This window comes from Simochromis diagramma, unplaced genomic scaffold, assembly GCF_900408965.1.
Source record: "Simochromis diagramma unplaced genomic scaffold, fSimDia1.1 OVJJ01000304.1, whole genome shotgun sequence".
In the NCBI taxonomy this organism is placed as follows: domain Eukaryota; kingdom Metazoa; phylum Chordata; class Actinopteri; order Cichliformes; family Cichlidae; genus Simochromis; species Simochromis diagramma.
Window position 1 is genome coordinate 7141883 of NW_024387030.1, and position 26312 is coordinate 7168194.

General features: G+C 40.6%; 1 protein-coding gene across 8 annotated transcripts in view; it reads left to right on the forward strand.

Annotated features, from left to right (window-relative positions):
- The first annotated feature begins 1080 nt into the window (after window positions 1–1080).
- dnmt3ab (DNA (cytosine-5-)-methyltransferase 3 alpha b) overlaps window positions 1081–26312 on the forward strand; it is a 51938-nt gene continuing 26706 nt past the window's right edge. For 2 of the 8 annotated variants that reach the window (XM_040041980.1, XM_040041982.1), the window contains exons 1-6: window positions 1081–1210; window positions 2377–2572; window positions 7637–7723; window positions 12433–12772; window positions 20401–20447; window positions 21077–21223. In XM_040041980.1, the coding sequence (XP_039897914.1) occupies window positions 2510–2572; window positions 7637–7723; window positions 12433–12772; window positions 20401–20447; window positions 21077–21223 (684 nt within the window). In that variant the 5' untranslated portion in view covers window positions 1081–1210; window positions 2377–2509. Of the gene's footprint in view, window positions 2573–7636; window positions 7724–12429; window positions 12773–20400; window positions 20448–21076; window positions 21224–26312 lie in introns of all 8 variants that reach the window. The other 6 variants (XM_040041984.1, XM_040041985.1, XM_040041978.1 and 3 more) reach the window with 5 other exon arrangements.

The following is a 26312-nucleotide window of genomic DNA, read 5'->3' on the forward strand; positions in this document are numbered from 1 at the left end:
TTTTACCCTAAGGTCACATCACTGGGGCCAACCAGAGCAGCACTTAGGGGACATCTGGACCATTAAAATGTCTCTGGTGTAAAATCAGTTTAGAAACTAAGCATAGTATTGTTCCAATTGTGCAATAATGCGTAGACCTGTAAATAAAGTTATAGAGGCATCCCTGCAGCCTTGTGGTCTTCAGTGCACACATTGTGGTAGCATGAGTCCCAGCCTGAATTATCTTTGTTATACAGGATTCCCCTTTACCTGTCTCATGTTAGAGTATAAGGTAAAGGCCAGAGTTACTAAAGACTTGCATTTCCAATTGAGCTTTTTTTTTTTTTAATTTTACTTTGAGTGTTTGTTTTCAATTCAATTCAGTTTAGTTTCATTTATTTTCACAGTCATGCACACATTACAATGTACACAAATCTCAATAGACGCATTCCCCAAATATTCGTTTAGTTAATTATAATAGCTTTGGTAAATACTCAAGAATAAACATATGAAGGCATCCCAAATGTTCGGGGGATACACATGGAGTAGGGCTGGGTTTCAATTATCGATTTTCTTATTAACACAAAGACGTAAACACAAAGCGCAGACTCGACACCTCATAGATTTTGATGGTGCAGGTTTTGTCGCTCTCCGACCAAAATGCACTGAACCAGCAGTAAAAGAAGATCAAACTACGCTTTAAATTTGATAAATACGGTCATTAATTACTCTTATTTTTGCTGTTTTGCTTCCACCAGGATAAAATCACACTTCCTGCACAGCTCTCTCTCTCTCTGTCAGTGTAGTTCAAGAATGGTTTCCCATCTTAAATCTCAGTTTTCTGCATTATTTTCTTGCTTATTGCTTATTTCTGCTGTTTAGTACCGAAGAAATTATTTTTAAGCTGTTTATCTGAGGCAAAATTTCAATCGAAATCCAATCGAATCGGGACCTTGTGAATCGGAATCTAATCGATTATATAAATCAGTGACGATACCCAGCCCTATTATCGTGCAAAAATGTAGATATTTGCAAATGTGTTGAGTCCACGATATATGACTGTTTCTAGGACCCAGAGAAAAGCAGGCACACTTCAGGCCCCTGCAGTCAGAGCGGCGCATCTGGAAGAGAGCTGGCCGGCTGGGGAGGTGGAGGACGGGGAGAGAAGAGGAAGGAGGCTCCGGGAGCAAGCGAGACAAAAAGGGTCAGGCCTGGGACTTGGGAAAACCGGGTAATGACACACAGTGACTCACGCATGTAAATTTGTTTAACCCGCCACGAGCAACCACGCAGGAAGGGTAACCTTTATGTGAACAAAAAACGTGAACGACCGGAAGGCGCTCGATGGAAATGGGGAAATAGCGATTTAGGGTTCGCTTTTTGCAGATGTGCTGATTGGACGTCGAGATGTGAACTTGACCGGTTTTGGAGCACGGAACCAGCATCGCGGCTTCTCAAAGCTGTGGCCTCATTAAAGGAAATAACGGGGGGGTTATCCTTCAGTGTCCGTGGCCTGTAAAAGATCCACAATCCCCTGGGTCATATTGCAGACTTCCCCTGCTGTAAAAAGACGTCTAAAACTTTGCAATTTTTAACGCATAGCCGGTTGAATAATATATGCACATCAGTCGATCGTAGTATGGTGTAAGCGTGTGGCCTGATTGCAGGCTGATGGCATGGAAATGCGGTGACACTGAACGCCTGTGTGGCCTTATAATAAATTATTTTTTAACACGTTCTGGTTGTTGCCTACATTTATTTTCCACGAGCGTGGACGTAAATCCGGCAGTGTGTTTTACATACAGCATGTTTTAAATAAATCACAACCGAGTGTCATCAGTCTCATTTTAGCCCTTAGATTCAACACATCCTGTACGAATATAGGTTGTTTTTTTTGTTGTTGTTGTTGTTGTAAATTTCCACGAGTGCAAAACAGTGTAACTGTGGCTTCGCTTTGCGCGTTAGGCAGACCGCTGGAGTAACTTTAACCCAGACTCTCACGATGGAAATGAAATATTAATGAATTTTGAAAAATGTCCCCACAAAAATACAAGTATTTTTGCGCTTAGTTTGGAGCATCGCGCTCTTTATTTTCAGGCTGCACGATGCACCCAGTTCATGTCGTCTACTGCACAACACACATTCATGTGGTGTAAAGGGGCCTGTAGGCTATAGTGGCCATACAGTATCTATAGAAGCCTGTGAGGGTCCTATAGCTACATGACGTGTACTCAGCAAAGAGAAAGCTGATGCTCGGGGTAAAACAACTTCATTTTAGAGAAGATACATAAAATATGTCACTGGATTATCTAGTCTGCATGGAACTAAAGAATCAACACATTAAAGACAAACTTGCTGAACATATCTTACCATTGCTTTTCTTCTTTTAACTTCCAGGAGAGCAGGAAGAAGAGGGGATCATCCGTCATTGCTTTATTTTCTTTTAAACTTTTCAACTTCCTTTTAACGTGAAAGTCCATATCTACACTACCCATCATCAGACATTACCCATAAGCTCATAAGACTCTCAATGATGCCGTCCAACACTCTCACCAACACCACCACCACTGCTGATTCACCTGGAAATCCAATGGTAAGAAACACGTGCGTGATAACAACAAAAAATGCGTCACTTGACACGTTGCGGAACTTAACTCATGATCTGGTGATTTTAAAAAGATGTCGGGAGGGTTTCTGAATCACTTGACTTGAGCTCAAGATTGAATTGGATTTGCTCGTCCATCACTGAAAAGTGCTTCTTTTAATGTCTTCGGAAGCACTGATTTAAAAAGACATTATTCACCCCTGAGCTCGTCCTGCAGTGATATAGCATGCACTGCCTGTTTGTATTTTCATATGATCTTGGCACGGGGTATGTGTACATGAATTGTATTTTTTATGACCGTGCTGTTACACAGATAGAGCCTTAAAAATGAAAGGAAGTGGATTGGATTGGTTTCTATAGTCACTTCAGGCCAAAACCAATTCAAATCTTACTCAATTTTACGATTCCCGTTAATCATTAACCCACACTCACTAATCTGTGCAGTCCAAAGAATTGCTAGAGCAGACCTCATTGCAATGAATTCCTCTATTCAGTGAAGAAATAGGCAAATTTTTACAGTAGAATCCAACAGCACGTGACGTGCCTTGTCACCTTTCATGATGCAGACGCACTTGTAATTTCAGTCCCTGTGTAACTGCAGCATCACCTGTGTGGCAGCAATAGCAGCGGCACCGAAGAGGCTGTTGGGAGGTGCAGCTGTATTCTGTGACATTTACTGGTATAATGGTGGTTGGTGACGTGGGCGTTGGCTGGTGTAGGTTGAGATGGAGCTGGAATGGCTCGACAGCTCTTTTGCTGGGGGGATCTGTCCTCTTCTTCTGTGTTCCCATTACACAGTACTGCCCTTAGTCTTGTTGCCTGGCAACAGACATTGCCTTAAATAACTGGCTACCCAGACGGAAATAGTGCAGAGATATTGACAATGTAGTAGGGTTCACTCCAGGCAAGAACAAATTATATTCCAGGCTTTTTTGTTGTTTTTCTCAGAAAATGTTAGGGCGAAGCTGAATGTGAAAATGGCGTGTTGTCCTCAGTCGGAGGACCTCAGCCTGAGCTCTCTAACAGAGAACTGGAGGAGCGCTGTGCTGTGCTGTGCTGTCCTTGCAGAGATAGCCAGGCACCACTGAATTGTGTCATCCATGTAAGTGGTTCCCAAATGAGCCTGCACACCAGGCTGCACTCAAAACGTGCTATTATCTATGCAAATTCTGCCGCCCTGGTAGGGAAAAACCGACGCACCAGGCACTCTATTAGTGATCGCACAATGAACTGGAACCATCATCAAAACACATTCTCTTACAAAAGGTTTCAAATCTACGTGTAAAAATAACCGTTCAAATGCTTATCTCTAACAAAAATGTCATTATTTTCACTTATTTTATAACCATTTCTTCCAGTTTTAATCCTCTGCCCATCAATCAGAGTATCATTTACCTTGATTATATCTATTTCCTTATGCAAATTAGTTTATCTCCCAGGAGCATTGATGGCTATGGCAGACACTGAGGGCGAAACGTGGCCAGACGGTTGAAATAACTGCCTATAATGATTAAAACCCCTTGCCCTTAAATTATTTAGTAGACCTTGTGGTACTTTTATGGTATTTTTTTAAACATATTATATAGTTATAGTATTTCATCAGCACAGAATCGGATGAGTTGCAGATTTTACTGTAGGACTGACTCAAACCCAGAATGTCACAGCTACCAGGTACTTCATGAAATATGCTCAACACTAAGGCTACTGTAAAAACTCACTTTGCATACTGCAAGTTTTTTTTTCACATGACAAGATCATCGTCAAAGGGCACATTTTGTACGGCTAAAGTGAAATTGTTCCTGTTTAAATAATTTTCTGAGGAAATGAAGGAAATCCCTGTCCATTTTGGTTTAACATATGAGGTTAATTTTTGACTTTTGAGACAGCAGTTGAAAGAATAATTAACCCCAAGGCCCAGTTAGCAGCTTGTAATCTTTTTGCCCAAATCAAGAACCCCTTACCCCCTAAGTGTTTAAATTTGAACATTTAATTGACTTTTGAACCCTTTGTGCTGATAAAAGGAAATGATTTAATTAGATCTGATGCTGAATGGATCCTGTGGCCTCATTTCCTGTTCTTTAATTCCGGAATAAATTATGACACTAGAGCATAATCTATAAGGTAAATGTTTTCATGTAACACCAGGGTGGAAGACCAGATGAAGTCATGCAGGGTAAGTAAAATACGTGCACATGCACTTTGAAGCAGCTTGTTGATTTGTGGGCTGTTTAGTCTCATTTTGCTGCTGCAATCTTGTTTAAAAAAAAAAAAATGTAACAGGAGCATATATGGACTCAATTTGCTTTCTTATTTACTATAAGCAGTGTTGGGAAGGTTACTTTTCAAATGTATTCCACTACAGATTACAGAGTACATGCCTCAAAATGTATTTTGTAACATATTCCGTTAAGTTACTCAATGAGAGTAACGTATTCGGAATACTAATAAGGCTTTTAAATGCAATACTTTTTTTAATATATTGTCATGCTTTTTACAACTACATGAATGTAGTATTGCTGTGTGATTTATTACTATAACTGAAGGATACTCTCCATACCAATAGCAACTAGATTTTTAAATCTTAATATAAAATGAGTAACAGTAGGTGGACATTAGGTAAGGCTGCACTTTTTGCAGCCATTTCATATAGAAAACTATTCCGCGCGTGTATAGAACAGGTCCGCGGCTCTGAAACCGTAGTAAAGGGACCTCTGGCTGATACGTCGGGTTCATGTCGGGCTCGTAGCTGAAAACTAGCTTTACTTTGTTGTCTGAGTCCGCTTTGCTAGCGAGAGACAGAGAGAGGCGTTGAAAGGCTGCTCCAACGGAACTTATTGTTTTAGAGGAAAATACGATCACAGTGTACAGTGGAGTCTTAATAGCTTACTTACAACTGGGCTCATCAGGCACTCTTTTTGGCTGCAGTGGTTATTATTATATTTACATGCTTTCATCTCCCTGTTTCTGCTCTTTGACAGCTCGTACTTTTCCACTCTCCTTTTTAAACGGTAACTGTAACGGAATACAGTTACTCATATTTTGTATTTTAAATACGTAATGGCGATACATGTATTCCGTTACTCCCCAACACTGACTATAAGCCTCACCCAGTTACACAAACATTCATAGAAGTGCTTTTTTCTATTCCTAAACACTTATGACCTAGCATTCATATACTCACTCTCCAAAGAATACATCGGGAGGAACCTGGGGTTCAGTATCTTGCCCAAGGATGCTTCGAGTTGGAGGAATCAGGGATTAAATTTTCCAAAAAATAGATGACTCACTCTACCTCCTGAACCACAGCCAATCCCCCCCCCCAAAATACCACACTATGAGTCAAATCCTAAAGCATAACCTGCTTTATTGTTAATTTACTGTAAATGGAACCATAATTTTAAAAAATGAACGTCATGCTGTGTTAAACAGCACGCAAAATGAGTGAATGAGGTCTTAAACTCAGGAGGAGAGTGTTTACTGAGGTCATAAATTGAGTGAGAAGTAGGCCCATTTACTCATAGATCATACAGCAACTACAAGAGTCGCCTCCTGCTGGTCATTGTGAAATAATTAAGGTTCAAGGCATTTCCACCTTGGATTCGCTTTTCAGTCCCACAGTTATCCTGCATTCTGTTGGAAGCAGGAAGTTTCCAGTCTCTGAAGTTTTAGCTGGAATGCCCATTCAAGTCAACGTGCCACTTGGAAAGTTGGAGAATTCATGCCAGCGCCACCTTTGCACACAAACAGTATTGAAATGGCAACATGTCTTGTGTATTTATGACTCCCTAAATAAGTCATACATAGAAAACCCACCAGGCTCTATCCATGAACGCGTCGCAGCCTTCCACTCCATGTATTGCTGAAGGATTGTGTTCATGGCATCACCTTCTTGATGAAGCGCAGACAGCTCAGGTATGAAATAATTCCCAGCACATGAGATCCAACATCCAAGGTTAAAGGAATGCCATAATTGCTTTTATCTTTAATTGCAGTTTGATACTTCCATAGTCTGCATAGCACAGTAATTCTGTGTCATATTGAAATACACTAAACCCGACGTAGTTTCATATGTTCATTGATGTAATTTTTAGTTAAATGTCTTTAAGATGACAAATTAACTGTGGATATGCACTGGAGACTGCTTTTACTCTGGTTTGCTGCTTCTTAAAGTTATTAATGTTTTATACCACTTTACCTCTGTAATTCAGTAACTCCTCTTGCTAGACTTAACTCCACCCATTATATATAGACAAAAGCTTGTACTATCCCATAGTAACATTTTATCATGTTGTACTACGCCATCTCACTAGAGATTAGACATACATACACTTATCAACATGTCAGCAGAGGTTGGAGAATGCCTACAGTGCAGAGACACCGTTTATCTTTGATGGAATTTCACATTCAGTACTGAAGGAATTTAATAAGGACCCGGCCCTCCATCCTCCACCCCCCCACTGCAGCTGTCAGGAATGGCGTTGCACTCTCATTTGCATTCAAACCTGGTACTGGTGGTTCTATTCAGTCAATATTGAAACTCAAAGCATCTACATTAGGATCATCTTTTCTCCCGTCAACCCCAGGGGTACTTGGTGATGGCAGACATGGGGCTTTGTTCCTGGGGCTAGACAGTTTTATTAATCAAAGGGAAATTGCAGCAGGGGAAGGTGGGGGCCGATCTATGTCTTTGTAACGGTGTCAAGAGGGAATTGTCTGTGGAAGGTCAGCACTGCGTCCGAGGAGCTTTCATTTCAGCCTAGTTCAAAGGAATGTGTCATTCAGTTTCTATCTGTCTCATTGTCCACTCAACCAAAGACACTGGAGGACCTGCTCAAGTCCTCCCAAATGTTCAAGTGTTTCACTGTAGTGCAGTTGTCTCTGTTTCCTATAGATCTAGTATCACTTGTGCTGCATCTTTGGTGGAGGTGAAACTGCCATCTAGCTGATTGTACACAAAAATGCACTAATTAAATCCTTCAGTGTTACGTGCATCTTTACCCAAACAGCTGCAGGTACTTTGTCTAAATTGTGGCATGCATTTTTTCTTGATAGGGTGAGAGAACAATACTGGACTCGGACCTGATGGAGGAGAAGTCACCTAAAAGTAGCAAGCCTGGAAGAAAACGCAAGCAGTTTTCAGTGAGTGTTGACATGTCTAAACAAATTACATTTGTCCACGCATGCATACTTGTTTTGCAGTGATTAGGTCTGATTCAACAAACCCAAAAATAGGATTAGAAAAATATTTGCAGATGAGGTGCCAGAGGGCTTGTGTAAGTAAATTTAACCTCCTAAGACCCAAACTCTTCCACGGCATGCATTTTTAATTTCTCTTTGATATTTGGTCACATTGGGGCCCGATGAATGTAAAAACAAAGAATTACCAGATTTTTTTTTAAAACTTATTTTTGTTTTTAAGAAAAATAAGAGCCACATATGAGGATATTCGTTTAAAATTTTGATAGAACAGTAGCAGTATAATGTCCTCGTAAGTGGATATCAGGCCCTGGTAGAGCAAAACTGAGTATTTTGGTCTAAATAACACAAAATGTGATGTCCACATATGTGGACGCCAGGTCCTAGGAGGTTAAAGCAGCTTGGAGTTAGTACTAATACCTGGTGTAGTAACACTCTACTTCGAATCAAGGCACCTTAGTAAGTGCTTTCACAGCTGCGTGGGGAATTGACCACATGTACCAAATGCTCAAATGTTCACTGTTGCTGTTGTTGTAATTCATCTCTGAGCGAGACAGCCACTTCACTTTGTCACATATCAGCCTCCTCGCTGACTTGTGTTGTTTCCTGCCTTCAGTGTCAAATGTCAAAAGAAAAAAGAAGTTGCAAAGAAATAAATTTAGAACTCAAAATGGGTTCAAGTTGTCCAACCACAACCGAAGGTTTGCTGTTTCAGAACTGAAACTACTGAACTGAAACCCTCCTGGAAGGCAGAAGGACAGATGGCTGCCTTTTCACCTTCACATACTGTAGCTGGCCAGTCATCGCGTGAAGTGCTTGTTAGACTGTTGGTTTCAAAATTCAGCCCTTTTCCAGCATCGTCAGCACGATGTGTTTAACCATCTGACCAGTTTCAACATGATTGTTCTTGTGAATCCCACCTGGCCATATTCGGTTTCATTCACTGGTATTTATAAGCCCGATGTACTGAGTGAATCTCATCATTCCATTCAAGCAGAAAGATTATAATGGCGGAAATGCCTGTAGGGAAAGCCCATCTAAAAATGTTTGATATTATTCTTCCCTTCGCCATGTTTTTGCCTCATCGTCAAGTAATCGTTTATCTGTACGCCACATTATTTGAGGCATGTACCAGTTTATAATGTCTTTGCACATGGCACCTATAAGCAGTTTCAGTAGAAAAACAAGTGTTATTTTAGCCTTCAGAAATCTGTTAACCTGTAAGACAAAACGTGTACTCCTTTGTACTCATGAATAAACATGACATATTCTTGAACCTTGTTTCCAAGATACATGCATGCACTACACTAACACCATTTGCAGTCTATTTGTGATGCCTTGTGTAGTTAAAAGCTCTGATTTAATAATGACTCTAAGGGCCAACATGTTTCTGGGTATTTTTTCTTACCCTGAGATGTTATCATTTGCATAAGCTTCTGTTGAAAATCATCTTAATTAACTCTCACTGTGCAATTAAACAAACCAAAAAGGAAAAAAAAGGATTAGACAAATATTTACAGATAATGTATGATTGGAGGGGATATGCCAGAGGGTTTGTGCCCCTGTATTTAAAGAAGCTGAGGAGTGGTATCAATAACTGATTAAGAAAAGCCGTACGCAGAATCGGGGCGTCTCACTGAGTGTTTTCACAGCTGTGGGGGATTGACCGTGTGTACCAGGCGTTCTGCTCACATAGATGCTTCACAGTTGTTGTTGTTATTCTCTGAATAAAAGAGTCACTCAAATGCCCGATTGGCCAACTTCAAATGCTGTCAGAAAGCCTCTTTTAATTTTTTTGTTTGACTCTTTTGAAAAGAGGCTGACATGGAACATTGGTTTTAAAATGTTGTTTTCCATGCAAACTGTCAAAAGCTGAGTGAAAACAGAAGGTAATTGTTGGAAAGGATAGCGTAAACAAGCCTTTAGCCCTCTTCGTATGTTGCGTTTACCCACATGGACAAAGACAGTGGAGAGAAATTCTCAGAAATGTCCTTTCTACAAAAGTGTATGTATTTTATCAATGCACACTATATGGGTGAAAGTATTGGGTCAAACCTCTTAATCTTTGAATCTTAGCACCATTGCTTCAGGTCTATACTTTTGTCCTTATTGTGTACATACTCACTCATTCTGCTCTTTACATATATTTGCGTTCTTTTTAAGTGTTCAGTGACAAGATCAATATACTAGGTAACAAAGTGAGTATGAAACTAAAGCCATCAGGATGTTAGCATAGCTTAGGAGCTGTACACAGATAGCCATTTATATACTGACTATATCATATGTATAGAATAAGTTTGTATAAGGTGTGTAAAGTCTTTTTGATAAAATACTTGCTATAGCTTAATTCTTATTGTACAGACATGAGAACGTAGCACTTGGCAGGAACATGAATAAACAGGTTTTGCTTGGAAAGATGTTGAGCTAATCCTTTAGAAAACCTGCCTGAACAAAGTAACATGACTAAGCTCTTTTTTAGGGCACCCAGCTTCTTTATTGCTGCACTGCACTAGTTTCACGTGAACTGATGAATTTCTGAAGTTTCAGGCTAAAATATAAAAAATCCAAACAAAAACTTGCCTGCAAAAAAGCTCTGTTGCCTGTTAAATGTGATGATTCGTTTTCTGTTAAACAGATCAAACACTGGAGTGGTATTAAAAAAAAAAAAACAGAAAATAAAGAAAAACTCCCATAAACATCTTAATATTTCCTGTTCAGCTAGCTTTCCAGAAACAGAAGATCTTCAATCAATGATAATAACACGTAGAAAGGCAGCAAAATACCTCTATTCGTGTAACAGTTTCCAGTTGCTGTTAATTGAATAACGTAAGAAGTTATCAGGCAGTGTAATGAATTATTAGCTCATATTTTCAGGCGTACATCTGCATTTAATTTTAATTTCAATGTGTATTTTTAGAAACCTTTATAATCATATTATTATTGCACCTAGTTCTATGAGGGTGTGTGAGTGTTGTAGCAGTAAGTTGCTTGAGGTAATTAGTCTTTATTTTTTCAACCTCTCTCTCTGTCTAAGCTGCCTGATTTACCAACTTTGACTTTTGACCTGTAGCAGGGGCCGCATGTTGTTAACTATGTCACAAATCTGTTGCGTAATTCTTTCACTGTGAGTTCTGTGTGTTGCTAGCATGTGTGTCTGAGAATATGAGTTTTTTGGGTTTTCTCTTTGCTTACTTCTTTTTTTTGCATGTGTGTGATATTTGCGTAACCCCCCCCCACACACACACACACACACTGTAGCCTCTTTTTCTAGTAGTAAACTGAGTCAGAATATTAATAATGTCTGAGCTCTGGGTTGTTTTCATTCATCGTGTCAAGGAGATTTACTGGAGAGCTGTTCTTTGTAGGAGTGCAATTGTTCAGTTTACAGTTAATTTGTTCTCAGTTACTACAGTGATGAAGTCGTTTAGAGTTCTGCGGCCTCTGAAGAATGCTTTGAAACCGACTTTGGCTTGCTGTAGATTTGTTTTACGATTCAGAGCAACTTCCACTGAAGCTTTTTTTTTTCTTTTGCATGTCTGCCACTCATAATTTGCATTGCATCCATTACACATTAAAACTTGATTTAAGTTGTGTTTGCTTATTCAGACTGTAAGAATCAGATTACGGATTTGATCCTTACCTTCCTGGAGAGGATCTTTGCTCAACATCGTCCGATGACAGACAAGCCTCCTGAGGCATTGCTTTCCCCCTTCCTCAAACTTCTGTAAATACCTGCAGATAAAAGTTTCAGATACTGTCGTAACTGCTGACAGTCTAATCTCACAAGACACGCTCCACTTTCTCCCCTCAGTGACCCTATAGTGGGACTGTCTCACTAACTCTGTTTTTAGGGCTATTTTTAGGCAGTAGCAAAGACACTATTACATTGCTTCAAACATTTAGGACTTTTCTAGGTCTTCTAAGATAGTTGGTGTTTTATTTAAGGATTGATGACTGAGTTCCTGCCATTGAAACTTTCAGCTTCAGGTCAGCTCTATTTGAATTTACTCCGCTTTATAGAATGAAACACTTGACTGGGCGTTCCAAACTGGCCGGAGAAAAAGCCTTCCCATTGTCAAACAGCCAACATTCTCAACATATTTCCGTGCTGCTGTAATGATGAATACATGACTACAAAAAGTGCACTAGTGTACCTGATGAACTGTAATGTAATCCCTTTCCTTCTTGCAAGTTAATGGCTGTACAGCACATTTACTGGCACAGCTTTGAAGTTTATAAGTTTGCCATAATTCACTGATTAATACGTGCGGAGTTGAGCTACATGTTTGATTCTGTCCAGATAGAGCTGAGGAAATTTAATTAGGCTTGTCTAATATGAAAGAGATGAATGCTTTCATTCACATTCTCTTTGAAAAAGGCCATTTAGCCACCGCTGAAAAGTGCTTATCCTGACACGGATAGTGCCAACTGTTTTATTGTGGGTCGTTCAGATCCACTGGATGATTTGTTGTAAATTCAGAAAGGTTGTGTTTATCTCACAGCCAGCTATCCAGTCATGTTTCATGACTGCTGAGGCACAACTCTGTTGTACACTTCAAAACATCAATTTATAGCATACAGCTGTAAGAATCTTTAAGGATGATCGATCATCAGGATGTTAACATTTCAACCTCCCCTTTTCCTTTCAGCAGGTTGAGAGCTGTGGCTCTCTTAAAGACAGTGCGAGTGTAGGCCACAGCTACACTATGGCGATGGCACAGGTCTTCAATGGGGACATGGGCGGGATCAGAGACAGGATGCCCGATGCCTGCTTCCCAAAACAGGAGAAGCGGGAAGTCGAGAATGGGATTCCCAGAGACCCTTCCTCCTGCCGGGCGGAGGACAGCTCTCAGGGGCAGAGTCTGAGTCATCCTCAAGAGAACGGATTCCTGTCCAGCCGGGAAGAACAGGACTTGGAGAAAGCCAATGATGACTGCTTGATGACGCCGCGCAAGAAACGAGGGAGGCGGAAACTGGAGCGCCCAACTAAATGTAAGATTTTGGCCATTTTCATTTGGGGTTTTTTGTTTAGTTTTTAGTTGAGGTTTACTATCTTTTGATCAGTCTTGTGTGGCTCCAGGAAGAAAAAATCCTCGGCGTGTGACAAGTACAAGATGTTGAGTAATGAACTGTAAATGGATGTCAGACCAAATAGGCCGACTGATGCTGCCAGGATTAGTAACACTGGGCTCGAAGAGGTGCCTTCATGCTGCTGCACAGACTAGTCTGCAAAGCAAATCGGTGATGATGATCTCCACTGTTAACATTTATGCGAGACACAGTACGCAGAATGTTATGCATGCAATATGTCACTTATTTTGCCTCAGTTTGGGCTACCAAATGCTTTCAGTATGCAGAAGCAGTTGGCATTTAAAAGCTCAGCGTGCTCCATATGACAAAAATGAAATTGCAAATGTAATGAAAAAAGAAAGGGATAATTACCAGATAATGTAGTGAAAAGGAGAGTGGATCACTTTACATTTATTATGCTATCCTCTAAGTTAATTACAATGTGCCGTTTTAGTAGGATATAAAAGAATACAAATTTAATTTACCCCAAAGGTTTCGACTCATCCAGCAGTTCATTAAAACATCAAAACGCAGACTACATGTACCAGCAGCTCTGACAGTATGAATTCACAAACTAATCTTGAAGACAACACTTAATTAAAAATTTAGGGAAAATGCCCAGATGTTTAACTTTTTAATAAGACAAGAACAGGCTCTGCTCCCAGTGTGCAGTTTTAGATTAAAGAAGCAATTATTTATTAATCTGTCTGTTCAGTTTTTCTAATAATTTCTCCATGCACAAGTAGTTTCTGCTGCCAGCTTCTCGAATGCGAATGTTCGCTGCATTTATTGGCCTTTGTACAACGTAACAGACAAAATGATTAGTGCATGTAATTTATTACTCTACTCATGTTCATTTTGAAAATATGGCCACATTGACAGTTAAAATTAGCGGGATTAAATCGTTTATAATAGAGGGAATCAAGAAAATTAGGACAAAAAGGAAATGTCGTACTGAAGAATGCCTCAAATATTTATTTTTCAGGAAATAATTTGACAAAATAATTATGGCAAATATAATTATTTTGTATAGATCAGATTTTTGTTCTGTTGGACTAAATCAGCACCAGTCGCAGTGCACCAGGAGATAAATTCAGCGATGTAAATCAGTGGGGCATTGTTGTGAGAAAATACTGCTGACAGGTAGGTTTTAGGCCAAGATGGAGATTAACCATATCACTTAGCCCCCCCAACACACCCATCACAGCACACATGCACTCCATTTTTTGTCCTATCTCTCCCTCAGCCACGTGCCCCTCCTGCTCCGCTCTCAGTCGGCAGACACACTGGCTATGACCTTGATGAGTGCAATAAATAAATCGAGGGGAGGAGCAAGTTCTCTCCTGGCAACGGGCCTCTGTTGGGAGCTGGCAGGTCTCTGTTGTGGCCACCTCCCTGTCGGGGGTCCTGCCAGGTGGATGGCTTTGTGCCCAGAACTCTTTACAAACTGAGTCTGCACTCTGCATACACCTGATCTGTGCTTCTAGGATCTGTTACTTCACTTCCAAGCAAAAGGCAGGAATATGCATATTGGCTGCAGGTGAAAAAGGGTCAGATTTCTTAAAGCTCAGTCCAGTGCCGCTCACCATTAGCATGGGACGCAGATGGCATGGAAATCTGATTTCCACATTTCTACCTTAATGATGGTAATTCTGTGATAAATCATGAAAGTGTTTTGAGCCAACCATTTTCTTCCGCTTATTTGATTCAGGGTCGTGGGGAGAACTAGCCTATCCCAGCTGTCATAGGGTGAGAGCCAAGGTACACCGTGGACGGGCTGCCAATTTGGTACAGGGCTAACACAGTGAGACAATTTAATTCCACTGAGTTTTTTATATAGTGCCAAATCACAACAGTTGCTTTAAGGCGCCTTATATTGCAAAGGTAAAGACCTTAGAATAATAGAGAGCAAACCCCAACAATTAGATGACCCCCTATGAGCAAGCACTTGGCAACAGTGGTAAGGAAAAACTCCCTTTTAACAGGAAAACAACTCCAGGGGTACCAGGCTCAGGGAGGGGCAGGTGTCTGCTGTGACCTGGACAAAAGACAGGATAAAAAACACTGTGGAAGAGACCCAGAGACGGACAACCATTTACACTCACATCCACAGCTGATTTAGTATTACTGGTTAAACCTGAATGTGTAAACTTGACACCGAAAGGTCCCAGCTGGGATTCACACCCAGGGCCTTCTTGCTGTGAGGTGACAGCGCTAATCAATGCACCGCATCTTTTTTTATTTTTACAGTGAGGAGAAGCCTTAGAAGTAGACTGTATGAAGTGAAAACTATTAGGGAGTATACTATTAGGGACTGCATGAAGTTAAAACTATTGAAAAGCACTTGACCAGTCTGTCAAAAGGCTAATATTACTGTCAGAAAAAGTGTTACTCGTGCCTCTATTCAAAGAATGTGTCTTTTTTGAGTACACCGATTTGAAACCAGTGGAAAGTGCAACATTAAAGCACTGTTTACAACTTTAGTCTAATATAGGAGCATGCCAACTCAGAAAATTAACAGCAGCTTTGTAAATTCCCAGTGTTTCAGTGACAAATGTGTTTGTAATTATTTTTCAAACATTAAGACCACATAAAGAATGACCTAATCTCTAAAATTTTGAAAGGGTTGTCAGCACTCTTTTCCACGATAACCACTTTTAATGAGCCCTGTGCCGTGATAATCTAGAGTGAATTGTGGGAGTTTGCAGGAAACAACCTATAAGCATTCCTTTCCACTTTAGCTGTGTAACAGAAATGAAAGGTCTCAGCAAAGTTTCTCTCACAAGATAAGACCAGTTGTCGACATGTCACCCAGTTTGTCAGACTGAGGAACTAGGTAGTGTGATAAAGCACCGTTAGCCACAAAGTCAAACAAACAACCTTCACAATCAGATACTCAGAGTAGAGGTTTGCAAGCACTCTGCAAGTCCTTCAAAATCTGCAGCAGATGTTAGCGACATGGCTGCATCATGGTGTTCACCAGCAGCTATGTGGGATGATACAGCAGAAAGTTTGCTTGAGATTTTAAGATTTTTTTTTAATCAACATGGAGAAAGGATGGTGACATTTTACAGAAATGTGAAAGCAGCAAGGCGTTATGCAAACACTCATGCATGCGCATGTATGATGTTAACATTTACCTTATTGCATTATACTCAACAGCATATCAGACTGCAAAAAAATCCCAAAACAATCCATGCAGGGGGCTTATTAAGGTTTTAACTAAACATTTAAAATGTGTTGGTATATCCTTTTTAGAGTGGAGAGACCTTGGTGGGGGGCACTGCGGTCGATCAATAGTCAGCTAAACAGGGTTTCTGTTATCCATCTGGAGGGTACAGGAAGGACTTTAGCTCCAGCAGGAGTTGAACTGAGCTCCAGCAATACTAGAGCTGGAACCCACTCAAACTGGCAAAGTATACTCTCTGTGGGCAACATTAGCCAGCTCCTCATGCAAACCCAGTGACCTTGGCAGTGTGCATGCCTCACCGATTTGTTATATAGTCACTTATTCCCGATGAGGACAAGGAGACCAGTAGAGAGGGGTGGGGTCAGGGTGTGTGTGTGGGGGGGTGGTGGTGGTGGTGCAGCAAGTTCAGCCACACATGGAACCAACTTGAAGAGGCTGCTAAGAGAGCGGACTATTGTTTGGACAGGTTTGCAGGGTACTTCACTAACAATCCTGTGCAGAAAACACGCCATCAAAAGTTGTCCTTAACCTCTTAGGACTCAAGTGTTATGATAGTGTTTGGGCTTTAAAACAGCAGCTAGTTATGTGTACTCTGGCTGTGCCATCATGCTAATTCAGGCCACAGCTGCCTCAATGTTGTGTGTATGCTGCCCCGGTGTAATATCACTGAGCCAGGGCCCTTTTCGAAACACGTGCCTTCATTCAGATTAAACATAGTGAAAGTAATACACGAGCTTCTGGTTTGAGCTTCTGTGATGAAGCTGATTTTGGCTTGCTTATCAATGTTTCTGCAGCCACTGTGGCAGAAAAACTTTTCATAAATCATGAATCCCTGCTGCCAGGCTAGCGTTTCAGTTGGGTGATATCCATGCTCGCAGGCTAACCTCTCGCTGCTCCGCTGAACACAGGCAAACAATGCCTTTTAAGAATGAATAACATGCCGTTGTTGGTGTGCACCCCCAGACATTAAATCATGGCCAAGTTAATGGGAAATCCCAACTGGAGCTTTTACTGTGTTTGAAGCATTTTTATTAGACTGCGGTTTCAGTGCACGTTTCAGCAAATATTTTCAGTGCCATTTTTGACAGCTTTACCCCGCTGCTGTACCTCTCACTTACGGTTTCGCAACTTCCTCTGTACAGTTAGGCACTCTTTCCTGTGCAAAACACTGGACTTGCTGGTACTCTTTAGCGTCTTGAGCAGTAATAATATATCAGCGGTGGGTAAAGCATGATGATTTCATGTAATTGCGTGAATGTTTTTACAAATTTTTAAAAAGAAGAGTAGAATTTTCCAGTAGTAATGTTGGGAGGTTTGCATTTTTGGATCAAAATGCCATAATACAGCGGTTAGAGCTTTTCTTATATGAATATCTCCTCATTTCTTGGCAAGAATAGCACCCTGAAAAAATTTAGCTTCTTACACTCAGTTTCTGCCCACTTAAACCCACACATATCCATGATTAGTTGTCTTTTTGCTTATAAATGAAGGACTATAGTTGTTAGATTGACTCATCCACTTAAAATCTAAATATTGCTCAAAATTCTTGAACGCTTGCTTGTTTACAAAGATTCTTATTACTATATTATTACTGTAGCTTGTTATAGTTTGACCTAAGGCTGGGCCATATCTTACCGTTCACGGTAATACCGGTATAATGTTGGGCAACGATAAGAAAATGAAATATCGCGATAGAATATGGGTAAAACGCGCATGCGTAGTGCCTTTCTTTTCATACGCACATGGCGGAAAAAGCATGGCGGAGAATGAGAAGGGCGAAAGCGGGCCGTTGAATGAAACGGATGAACCAGAATTGGTTTGTAAAAATGCTGCAACTTCAGTGGTGTGGAACTGGTTTAGCTTTCGTCCGTCAGACACACAACAAAGCACTATTTTTGGTAGAGCATGCTAGCGGGCCGTCGTTATTACCGTGTTCTTTGGAAAATACGGCACACTTAAAATCAATCCTTTGATTTTTCTGAAAATCAACAGTGCCCCTTATAATCCCGTGTGCCTTATGTATGAATTCTGGTTGTGTTTACTGACCTCGAAACGATTTTATGTCGTACACGGCGCTCGAAAATCTGTCAAATATTTTAATACGACTTTGCTAACCTACGAACCCGGACCGCTTGATGGATTGTCGGAGCATTACGGCTATCGTAGGCAGGAGCCTCGCAGAGTGATACGTACTGTGCTTCAACATAATATTATCGTATTGTGTGTGTTTAACCTCTTTTTAAGTTTTATGGATATTATACATGGTTATGCTGAGGATATGTCGGCCAATTTCCACTGGAAATGCCTTTTGGTTAAACTGTCAGCAAGGAATTTGCATTTGCACTGTTAAATTTTTATATAACTTTAATGCACATAAAAACAGCTGCTTGTTTAAGTAAAAATACATTGATGGGATTTTTTTTGCACTAATAAAGTTGTGGAGTTGTAAAGTATTTTGTCTAGTGTCAATTATATCGTCAGTTATATCGTTATCACAAATTTTCAAATGTATATCGTGATAAATATTTTTGGTCATATCGCCCTGCTCTAGTTTGACCTACTACTTACATTTGAACTACTTTTGTGCTGTTGTATAATTTAACGTGTGATATCATATTCTAAAAGCTGTACAGTGGCAATCAGACATTTTTAACTGCTGCATGAATGTAGACTAGTAAACCGTACTAATAATCTGTAGGAAGTCCCTCAGAAATATTATATCAAAACTATCAATACTCATTTTTCTCATCGCCATGGATGCATGAGGGATTTCTTCTCTATAGTGTTGGCAGTGTTAAAGCCAGCTTGCAATTTTGGGGTGTCCAAGATAATGGAAATCCCAAAACGGTGCTCTTGTGTTGTACAGCGAGAGGCATTCAATGTAATCTTCAGTCTTGCAACCGAAGATTATCTGGGACAAAAAAATTCTCACAGTGTCTAATATTTAGGACATTTCTAGCACAGCTTCACCTACTTCCAAGGTCTGTGGAGATAAGCAGTAGTTTTAGACAGGTTGACAATCCAGGAAAACCTGTGGTACTTCATTACGTATTGGTCAAGTAAGCACTGGAGCTTCAACCTCTTTAGTGTCTTCCAACCAGCCAGCAGGAATGCATCATGAAGTTGATGTGTCATGAATGGTATCAGTGGATTTTAAAATGGGCTAAACCAAATGACTGGGACAACCAAGAAGGAAAACTAGTTGAGTTGTGGCAGCAGCAGCGTATTTGTATGAAGTGTCCCCCCAGCTGTTATCCTGACTCCATCATGAAGAGTGTAGTGTGGAAAGGAATAAAAAAAAAAAACCCAAACAATATATTTAAAATGGACAACTGAAGATAGGCTTGGAAAGGCGTATCAAACAGAAGTCTATTAAACAGGTGTGTGCAGGTAACTGTGTAAGTGTGCATGTGTGTCTGTGTAGGTGTGTGTGTTTATATGTGTGGACAAAGATATGACACTGCAGTTATCTTTTGGATAATTTAAGATGTCATTTGGACTGTAGCCAGCTGGCCTCAGCTGTCAGGTTTTCTTTTTATTCTTTTTTATTTTTCCATTAAATTGATTCAGTGGGGTTTATTAAAACAGTTCCAAATGTGAAAATAAATCTTTTAAAACTAAGAAAAAAATAAAATAAAAATAAAAACTCCTACTGAATGAACTGTGAGGTGAAACCCTCCTGTTAGCTGTGAAGTCTGTGATCTTTGAATGCCCAAACTTAGCTTTGACAAAATTGTACTCAGCTAAGGTACAAAGTAAATAATTCACTCCTCAGCTTTAATACACAAAATAGGAGGCTGTTTTTTTCCTTCCAAAATAATGTTGACAAGTACTGGCTATTGTGTCTCCTCACTACATACATCTCCATCTACACAAGACAACTGCAGGGAAATGAGAATCCTGTGTCGATCCATTTCAGGCTTTGGAGATTGGCGGGGAGATTGTATACAGCCCCAGAGTCACAGACGTGAAGCAGTGTACTGTTGCCTTCAAAACTCACTCTCAGTAGTTAGGGAGGGGCCATGTTAATGGCAGCCAGCTGTGTTTCTCATGAAGGGGGGATATCAGGTCAGAAACACAACATTTGCAAGTAATCCTGGCCACCCTCCATCTTCATCATAATTTGGGCAGGCCCTCCGAATGTTCGGAGTGGCTAGGGTATCTTTCAGCAGTTTATTAACTTGACTTTAATTTGATCAAACACGTCATTTATGGGGGTCAGATTAATATATGTATAATATGGCTCAGTGATGGACGAGAGCTCACTGAAGCTCAACATTGATACAGCGAAAGCCGATGCCAGCTCCCTCTCTCTTATGAATGATTCAGGCCATCCATTGTGTCACTGTCTTCTCTCTAGATGTGGAGCACAAGGAGGAGGATGGGAGTGATGCGGTAAAGACTGAGGTAAGATTTCTGTCCTGTTGTGTCTTTATTCTTTGGTTAATGTAGCTAAGGTGACTGTCCCACGTTGCAGAAGTGTAGCTTCATTTATTGAAGTGGGTGAATTACCTTGCTCGTGTCAAACCAGAAGTCAAACCGGTTGGGTTCTGAACTGAACATGGCAAAAATGAGAAGCTATTCCTTTAAACTTACTCATTAAACCTTTGCCACATAAATGGAGCAAAGAAGCCTACACTGTATCAGCACCATTACACAACTGGAGGCTATTAGTTTTCTTGCCTTTGGACTTATGAAAGAAATGGTACCTGATGGTGTATAAATTTGAAATATCAAATACACTTGGGAGCTTGTTGTATAAGTCGGTATTGTTGGCCTTGAGTCTGTTAGACATGGTGACATCATTTCTTCCTGCCTGACCAATCACCAGCATGCGAGACATCATATTTTTAGCAATGTAGTTAACCCCATCTTAAGTTTATTATTACCCAGTTGTTACCTACATTGTTAATTTGCAGGTTGTAGCGACAGATCAGTCATTTTACTACAAATCTGGATGCTTCCTTATGACAGAAACTCTCAGAAGAAGAATCAAAAACAAATAGCTAACTTTTTTTTTTTAACGCCTTAAACAGGGAGGTCGAGGCAGGCTGCGAGGGGGAGTTGGTTGGGAGATCAGCCTTCGTCAGAGGCCCATGCCCAGAATAACCTTCCAGGCTGGTGACCCTTATTACATTAGCAAGAGGACCAGAGAGGAGTTGCTGGCCAAGTGGAAGATGGAGGTGAGTACCCCAGCTCTGTCCCAGCCACCACAGACGGCAGGATGAGTGACAGGCGTTGACTAAAGCCGCCAGGGTAAAAGACAGAGCTCGTAGTGCATTCATGCTCTGCCAAGTGTATTTGATGGGTCATTTGATATCTCATGAAGGTACCATTTATTTCAGTGGATTTCCAAGCCTTTCTGGCTCAGTAGGCTCCTGTGTCTCCTGGCTTAGTTCTTGTGTCTTGCATTTGCAGAGAAGAAATCACACACAGCTGTGTAAATAGCATCCGTTTGGTGTGTTGATATGATTCATGCCTCCTGGATGAAAATGTGTTACATTTCGATTTGCATCATTCTGACTGCTTTTGGTGTGTTGAAGCTGAGCCAGCCAATGCAGCCTCCTAAGGACAGATTCTCCCTCTGTCTTTGTTAATATCGAATGTACTTTTAATTGGCTAGATCAGACTAAGTTTAGATTTAAAAAAAATGGTGTTTAAAAATTAAAGAAGTCCAGTGTGAGGATGATCTTGTAAGAGTAGTATTTTTTAAAGCTTTCACAGATGCTTGTATATGGCACGGGTTCATAATTTAATGGGAAAGGATTCAGGAGTAAAAAAAGTAATTATCAGCATATTAACCCATTTTCTTCCTGTGTATTCAGTCAAATAGAAAAAAGTAGTGTATTTGTAAGGTTGTTAACAACTTGATGTGAAGACACTGCTTGACTCTGCCCACCATCTGCTCAGCTGTGCTGTGTACTTTGCTGTATGTACTGCAGAACGTATTATAGACAACGTCAGAGTTCCTCTGCTGGACAAACACCAGCCGACTTTACTGCTTTGAAACGTAATCACAGTAGCAATCATTTCATCTTTCAACCCAACAGTTGCAGAGTAAACTTAATTTGTATATATAGCTATATGTAGCACTAACTCATAACAACAATCGCCTCAAGGTGCTTTGTATTTTAAAGTAAAGCCCCCCTGACAGTATTGCCAAATCAAACATACTGAGCAACCAGCTGTAGCAATCCCTATTGAATAATGGGGCTTCCGAAAGTAGCTTTTATAGTGGCATGTAAATGCATCATGAGTCGAAAAGAAGCACTCAGTGCATCATGGGAAGTCCCCCAGCAGCTTCAGTTGGTAGCAGCATAACTAAGGCCTCAGTTGCACAGGTCTTCAGACAGGTTGGCAACCCCCTGCCAATCTCCAGTCGGTAGAGAAAAATGTGTATGCCCTGACAGGTTGCTGAGTGGTTCCTCGAGGTTGCTGGCTGCTACTGGGTGAGATTGGATGCAAAGAAGGTGCTGCATCAAAAACCTAATTGGTTTGTTCAGCAGCAGATTTCTGTGGCCGTGGTTGCATGGATTTGCAAACATGTGGTTGCAAAACTTGAAAAAGTTCTACTTTTGCAAAGTGCAAAAGTAGAACTTTTGCTATTCAAGTAAAAGTTGTCCCTTTTTGCTGAAACCAACACACTTCAAAAGATGCAACTTTTACTGTGAAAATAAATGGTTCCCTTTTTATTGTTTGCATTCCACTCTTCACAGACTCCCTATGGTTTAGCATGTAGTTGGAGTGCTTTTAGACAAGCTGACCTCTTCTGTATGGGCAACTGCAGCGAAATACTAGCAACCAAAGCAGTTGTAAGAAAGTTTTTTGCATGTCATCATCTTTTTGACTAATTACATATATATTTTTTCTGACCAGGCGGGTCGCCATTCAGTCTCTAGGGGATTAAGGGAAGGTCCAGGGTCACCGAGTACAGCGCTAACTCTAAGCTTTATCAAATATGATAGCTAGAGAGCATGCTTGTTTACCAAATGCAAACTGGGAGGTTCCACAGGTGAAGTGCCTGAAAGCTGAAGGGTCTGCCTCCCATTCTACTTTTAGTCTACACTCTGAGAGTGAACTGCTCTAATACAAAAAAATATGTTGGAGGCTGATGATTGAGGACTTTGTCAGAATAAGGATTTCAAACTCATTCCTGGATTTAGAAGGAAGCCAATAAAGAGGAGCTGAAATAGGAGAAATATGATCTGTTTTTATGGTCCCTGATAGTACTCTTGCTGAATCAAACAGCATTTGCAAACCAGGAATTTCCACTTGTCTAATTTTACTGTTGGATGATGTTGCATTGTGGTACAGTTGGCCTTCCTTTTTTTCTTATTTTTGCCAGAACCAGTGGCCACTTCCAAATAAAGGAGGGGATTTTTACGCAGGTTTTATGAAGACCTCTGTGCTACCTGTTAACAGACTTCAAACAATATTTTATATCCATTAACTACACTCAGAACAATCACACAGCTTGCTCTTTTATCTTCTGGCAAATATTTATCCTTGATTTTTCTTTTTAGAACATTTATCATCTGTGAATGATGATAGATCATCCTTCATCATTGTAAAATTCTCCACATTGCTTACTTAATCCTCATAGTAATGTGATGGCACCTACCTTCATCTGTTACATAATGGGGAGTTTTCCATTTCTTCTGCTGCTCGCTTCTCCCTCTGCTCTCCTCGGGACCGTAAAAGTGTCTCCAGAGAGAAAATATTGCCAAATTAGTCCTACGAGTGGAGTGTCATAAAATACAAAGTGGGTAGTTCACATTTTCCAAACAGAGGTGGATACTCTTGAAGAAGTAGCTGTACAAGACAGGGATTTACGGGGATTTGCAAGATGCAAATTTTGAATGTACCTGCTCCCCCCCCCTTCCCCATCCTTTTCTTATCTGGCTTTTTGCAAGCTTTGAACTCATTTGCATAAAAGGGTGATTTGTTTTGACATAAAAGCCCTTTCTTGATATGATTCATATCCCGTAATTTTGGTTCCGCTCTTGCTACAAAGATCTTTGCTGTTGCATTCTGCTGCAACAGGGGCCATATGGTGTTGAAAGGCTGTCTTGCACTTTCTCCAGGATCCATGTTTGTTTCATTTGCCCTGTGTTACAGTGGACTTCTCGGTCTCTCCCTCTCCTTTTCCCTGCTCCATTCTTCCAAGGACCCCTCCCCCAGCTATGGAAATGAACTCTGTGCTATGGATATGAGGGTGAAGATGAGGTTTGCAGCAAATTTCCAACCCTGCTTGCAAGAGAGCCTCTTGGCTCCTTGCCAAAATTTTGCAAGTCCTCTCTAGCCAACCAGCGTTCCTGTCGGCAATCACCTGACCCTGAATTCCCAGACAAAGAAATGTTCATGCTTTCTTTTTTTAAGCGATCTCTCCTACGCCAAGAGTGGGGGTGGAAAAAAAACTTCAGCCCCACACTGGATTATGAGGGTTGCACGCTGGCGTGTATGGGTATGTGCACTGCATTGTTTGTTTGATAACACAGGGGGATAGTGTGCATGTCTGATTAGCCTGCTTACAGCGAGGGGAATATGCTGACTTCAGGTATTTCCACGAGAATTGTTGTGGACCATCTGCTCTGCACGGCTTAAAGGGAAACGTCTCTTTAAAAAGGAAGAGGGAGCAGGGAGCTTTAGCCGTGTTTGGGAAAAAGTTGATTGGCATGAAAAAAACTTTTTCCCGTGGGTTGAATACTTGCTCAAACTATTTCCTGCTTCAGAGCAGCAGCTAGAAATGTTAGAATAGCATTGTTTTTAGAGGTGAAGTATATTTAACTTTTGAAAAAAAATGTTTGTTTTTTATTTCCTCAGTGCCGGTATCCTTCACCTTACATAACATGCACCTAGAAAAAGTGTGAAGTGAAGTTGTTGTGTAGGCCTCAAAGCCCTTTTCTTCCTATCTTTGTGCACTTTGTTCTGTTTGACTCCTAACATAGATTACTGTAAAAACTCAATCCCTTAGAAATATTTTAAGTGGCTTTTTTTGTTAACAACTCTAGTTGTGGATTAATGGAGAAGTTGATTTATGTATTCATGGGTAGCTCTGTAAAATTCCTAATTATCTCTTAAAAGGATGTAATACAATGAGAAACAGATGGCCTTTTTTAAAATGTATTTTCTGGGCGATGTGACCCCCCGCACCCCCTCTTCCGAGGACACTCACGTTGTAGGGATCAGTGCTAAAATCAGCCTAATGAAAGCAGTAGCCACTGAACCTGACATTTGTGCATTTTTGCAAAGTATTTCCACGCTAAAAGCTTTTTCAAAGCTTAGGATCAGATTATTCTCCATTTGGAGTTAACTACACCTGTTGTGGCTTTAGTTTTTATTATTTTGCTGCAGTTCTGCTCAGCAGATAAGCTTAGGTCTTTGCACTGAAAAGACATCTCACTGCATTATCCATCACACAGTCACACAAATGAGTCCCCGCTGTGCCTCCCCTGCCTGTTGCGCATGACAGACTACTGCATTCAAAGGTCACACTCTTTTGTGTTGTTTCAAAGGCTCAGTGTAATTTTTGTGACAGTGTATTTCATCTAATGTTTAGGATACCTGATTGTTTTGACTAAATGGCATTTTTTCTTGAAGTTTTAACACGCTTCTCTCTGTTATCAGATTTGATTTTCTCTTTGTAGCTGGATCATATTATTTTTAACATGCACAGTGTTGTTTCATCTCAGCAACTGCACTTTTAAGTCTTTGACCCGTAAATACTGAGACGTCTATAACTTGTAAAGTTAATAACCATATAATAGACAGTTGCTGACTGCAGCTATGCCGTAAAAGTGACCTTTTTGTTAACAAGTGCTGCCAGATTTGATAGTAAAGTATCATCTGCACACCCCAGAGACCAATATCACTTCTCTTTTTTTTCTTCCTCCGTTGCAGTGCACTCTGTCACCCCTTGAGCCCTCAGGGTATCATGCAGCACAGCCTCTAAGTCTGATTATCCCTTATTGTGCGCCCAACATGTCTCCACAGTCTGCCAGGGGCCTGCAGAGCTTCTGTTTTCTCTCTGCTCATAACAAAGTCCACGATCACTGGAAGCTTAGTCTTGCATGATACTTTAGAACATTTAACATAGTTTTTTGGAGGGCGGGGGAAGGGGGATTGTGTAGTTGTTTTCAGCACATTTATTTTGCAGTGTTTTTACAACTACAGTATGTCTGCTGTCATTTTTGGTATTGTTGTTCAGCACGGCGTGACAGCGGATATATGGTATTTCTGGTATCTGGTATTTCTAAGCTGTCAGTGACGGGC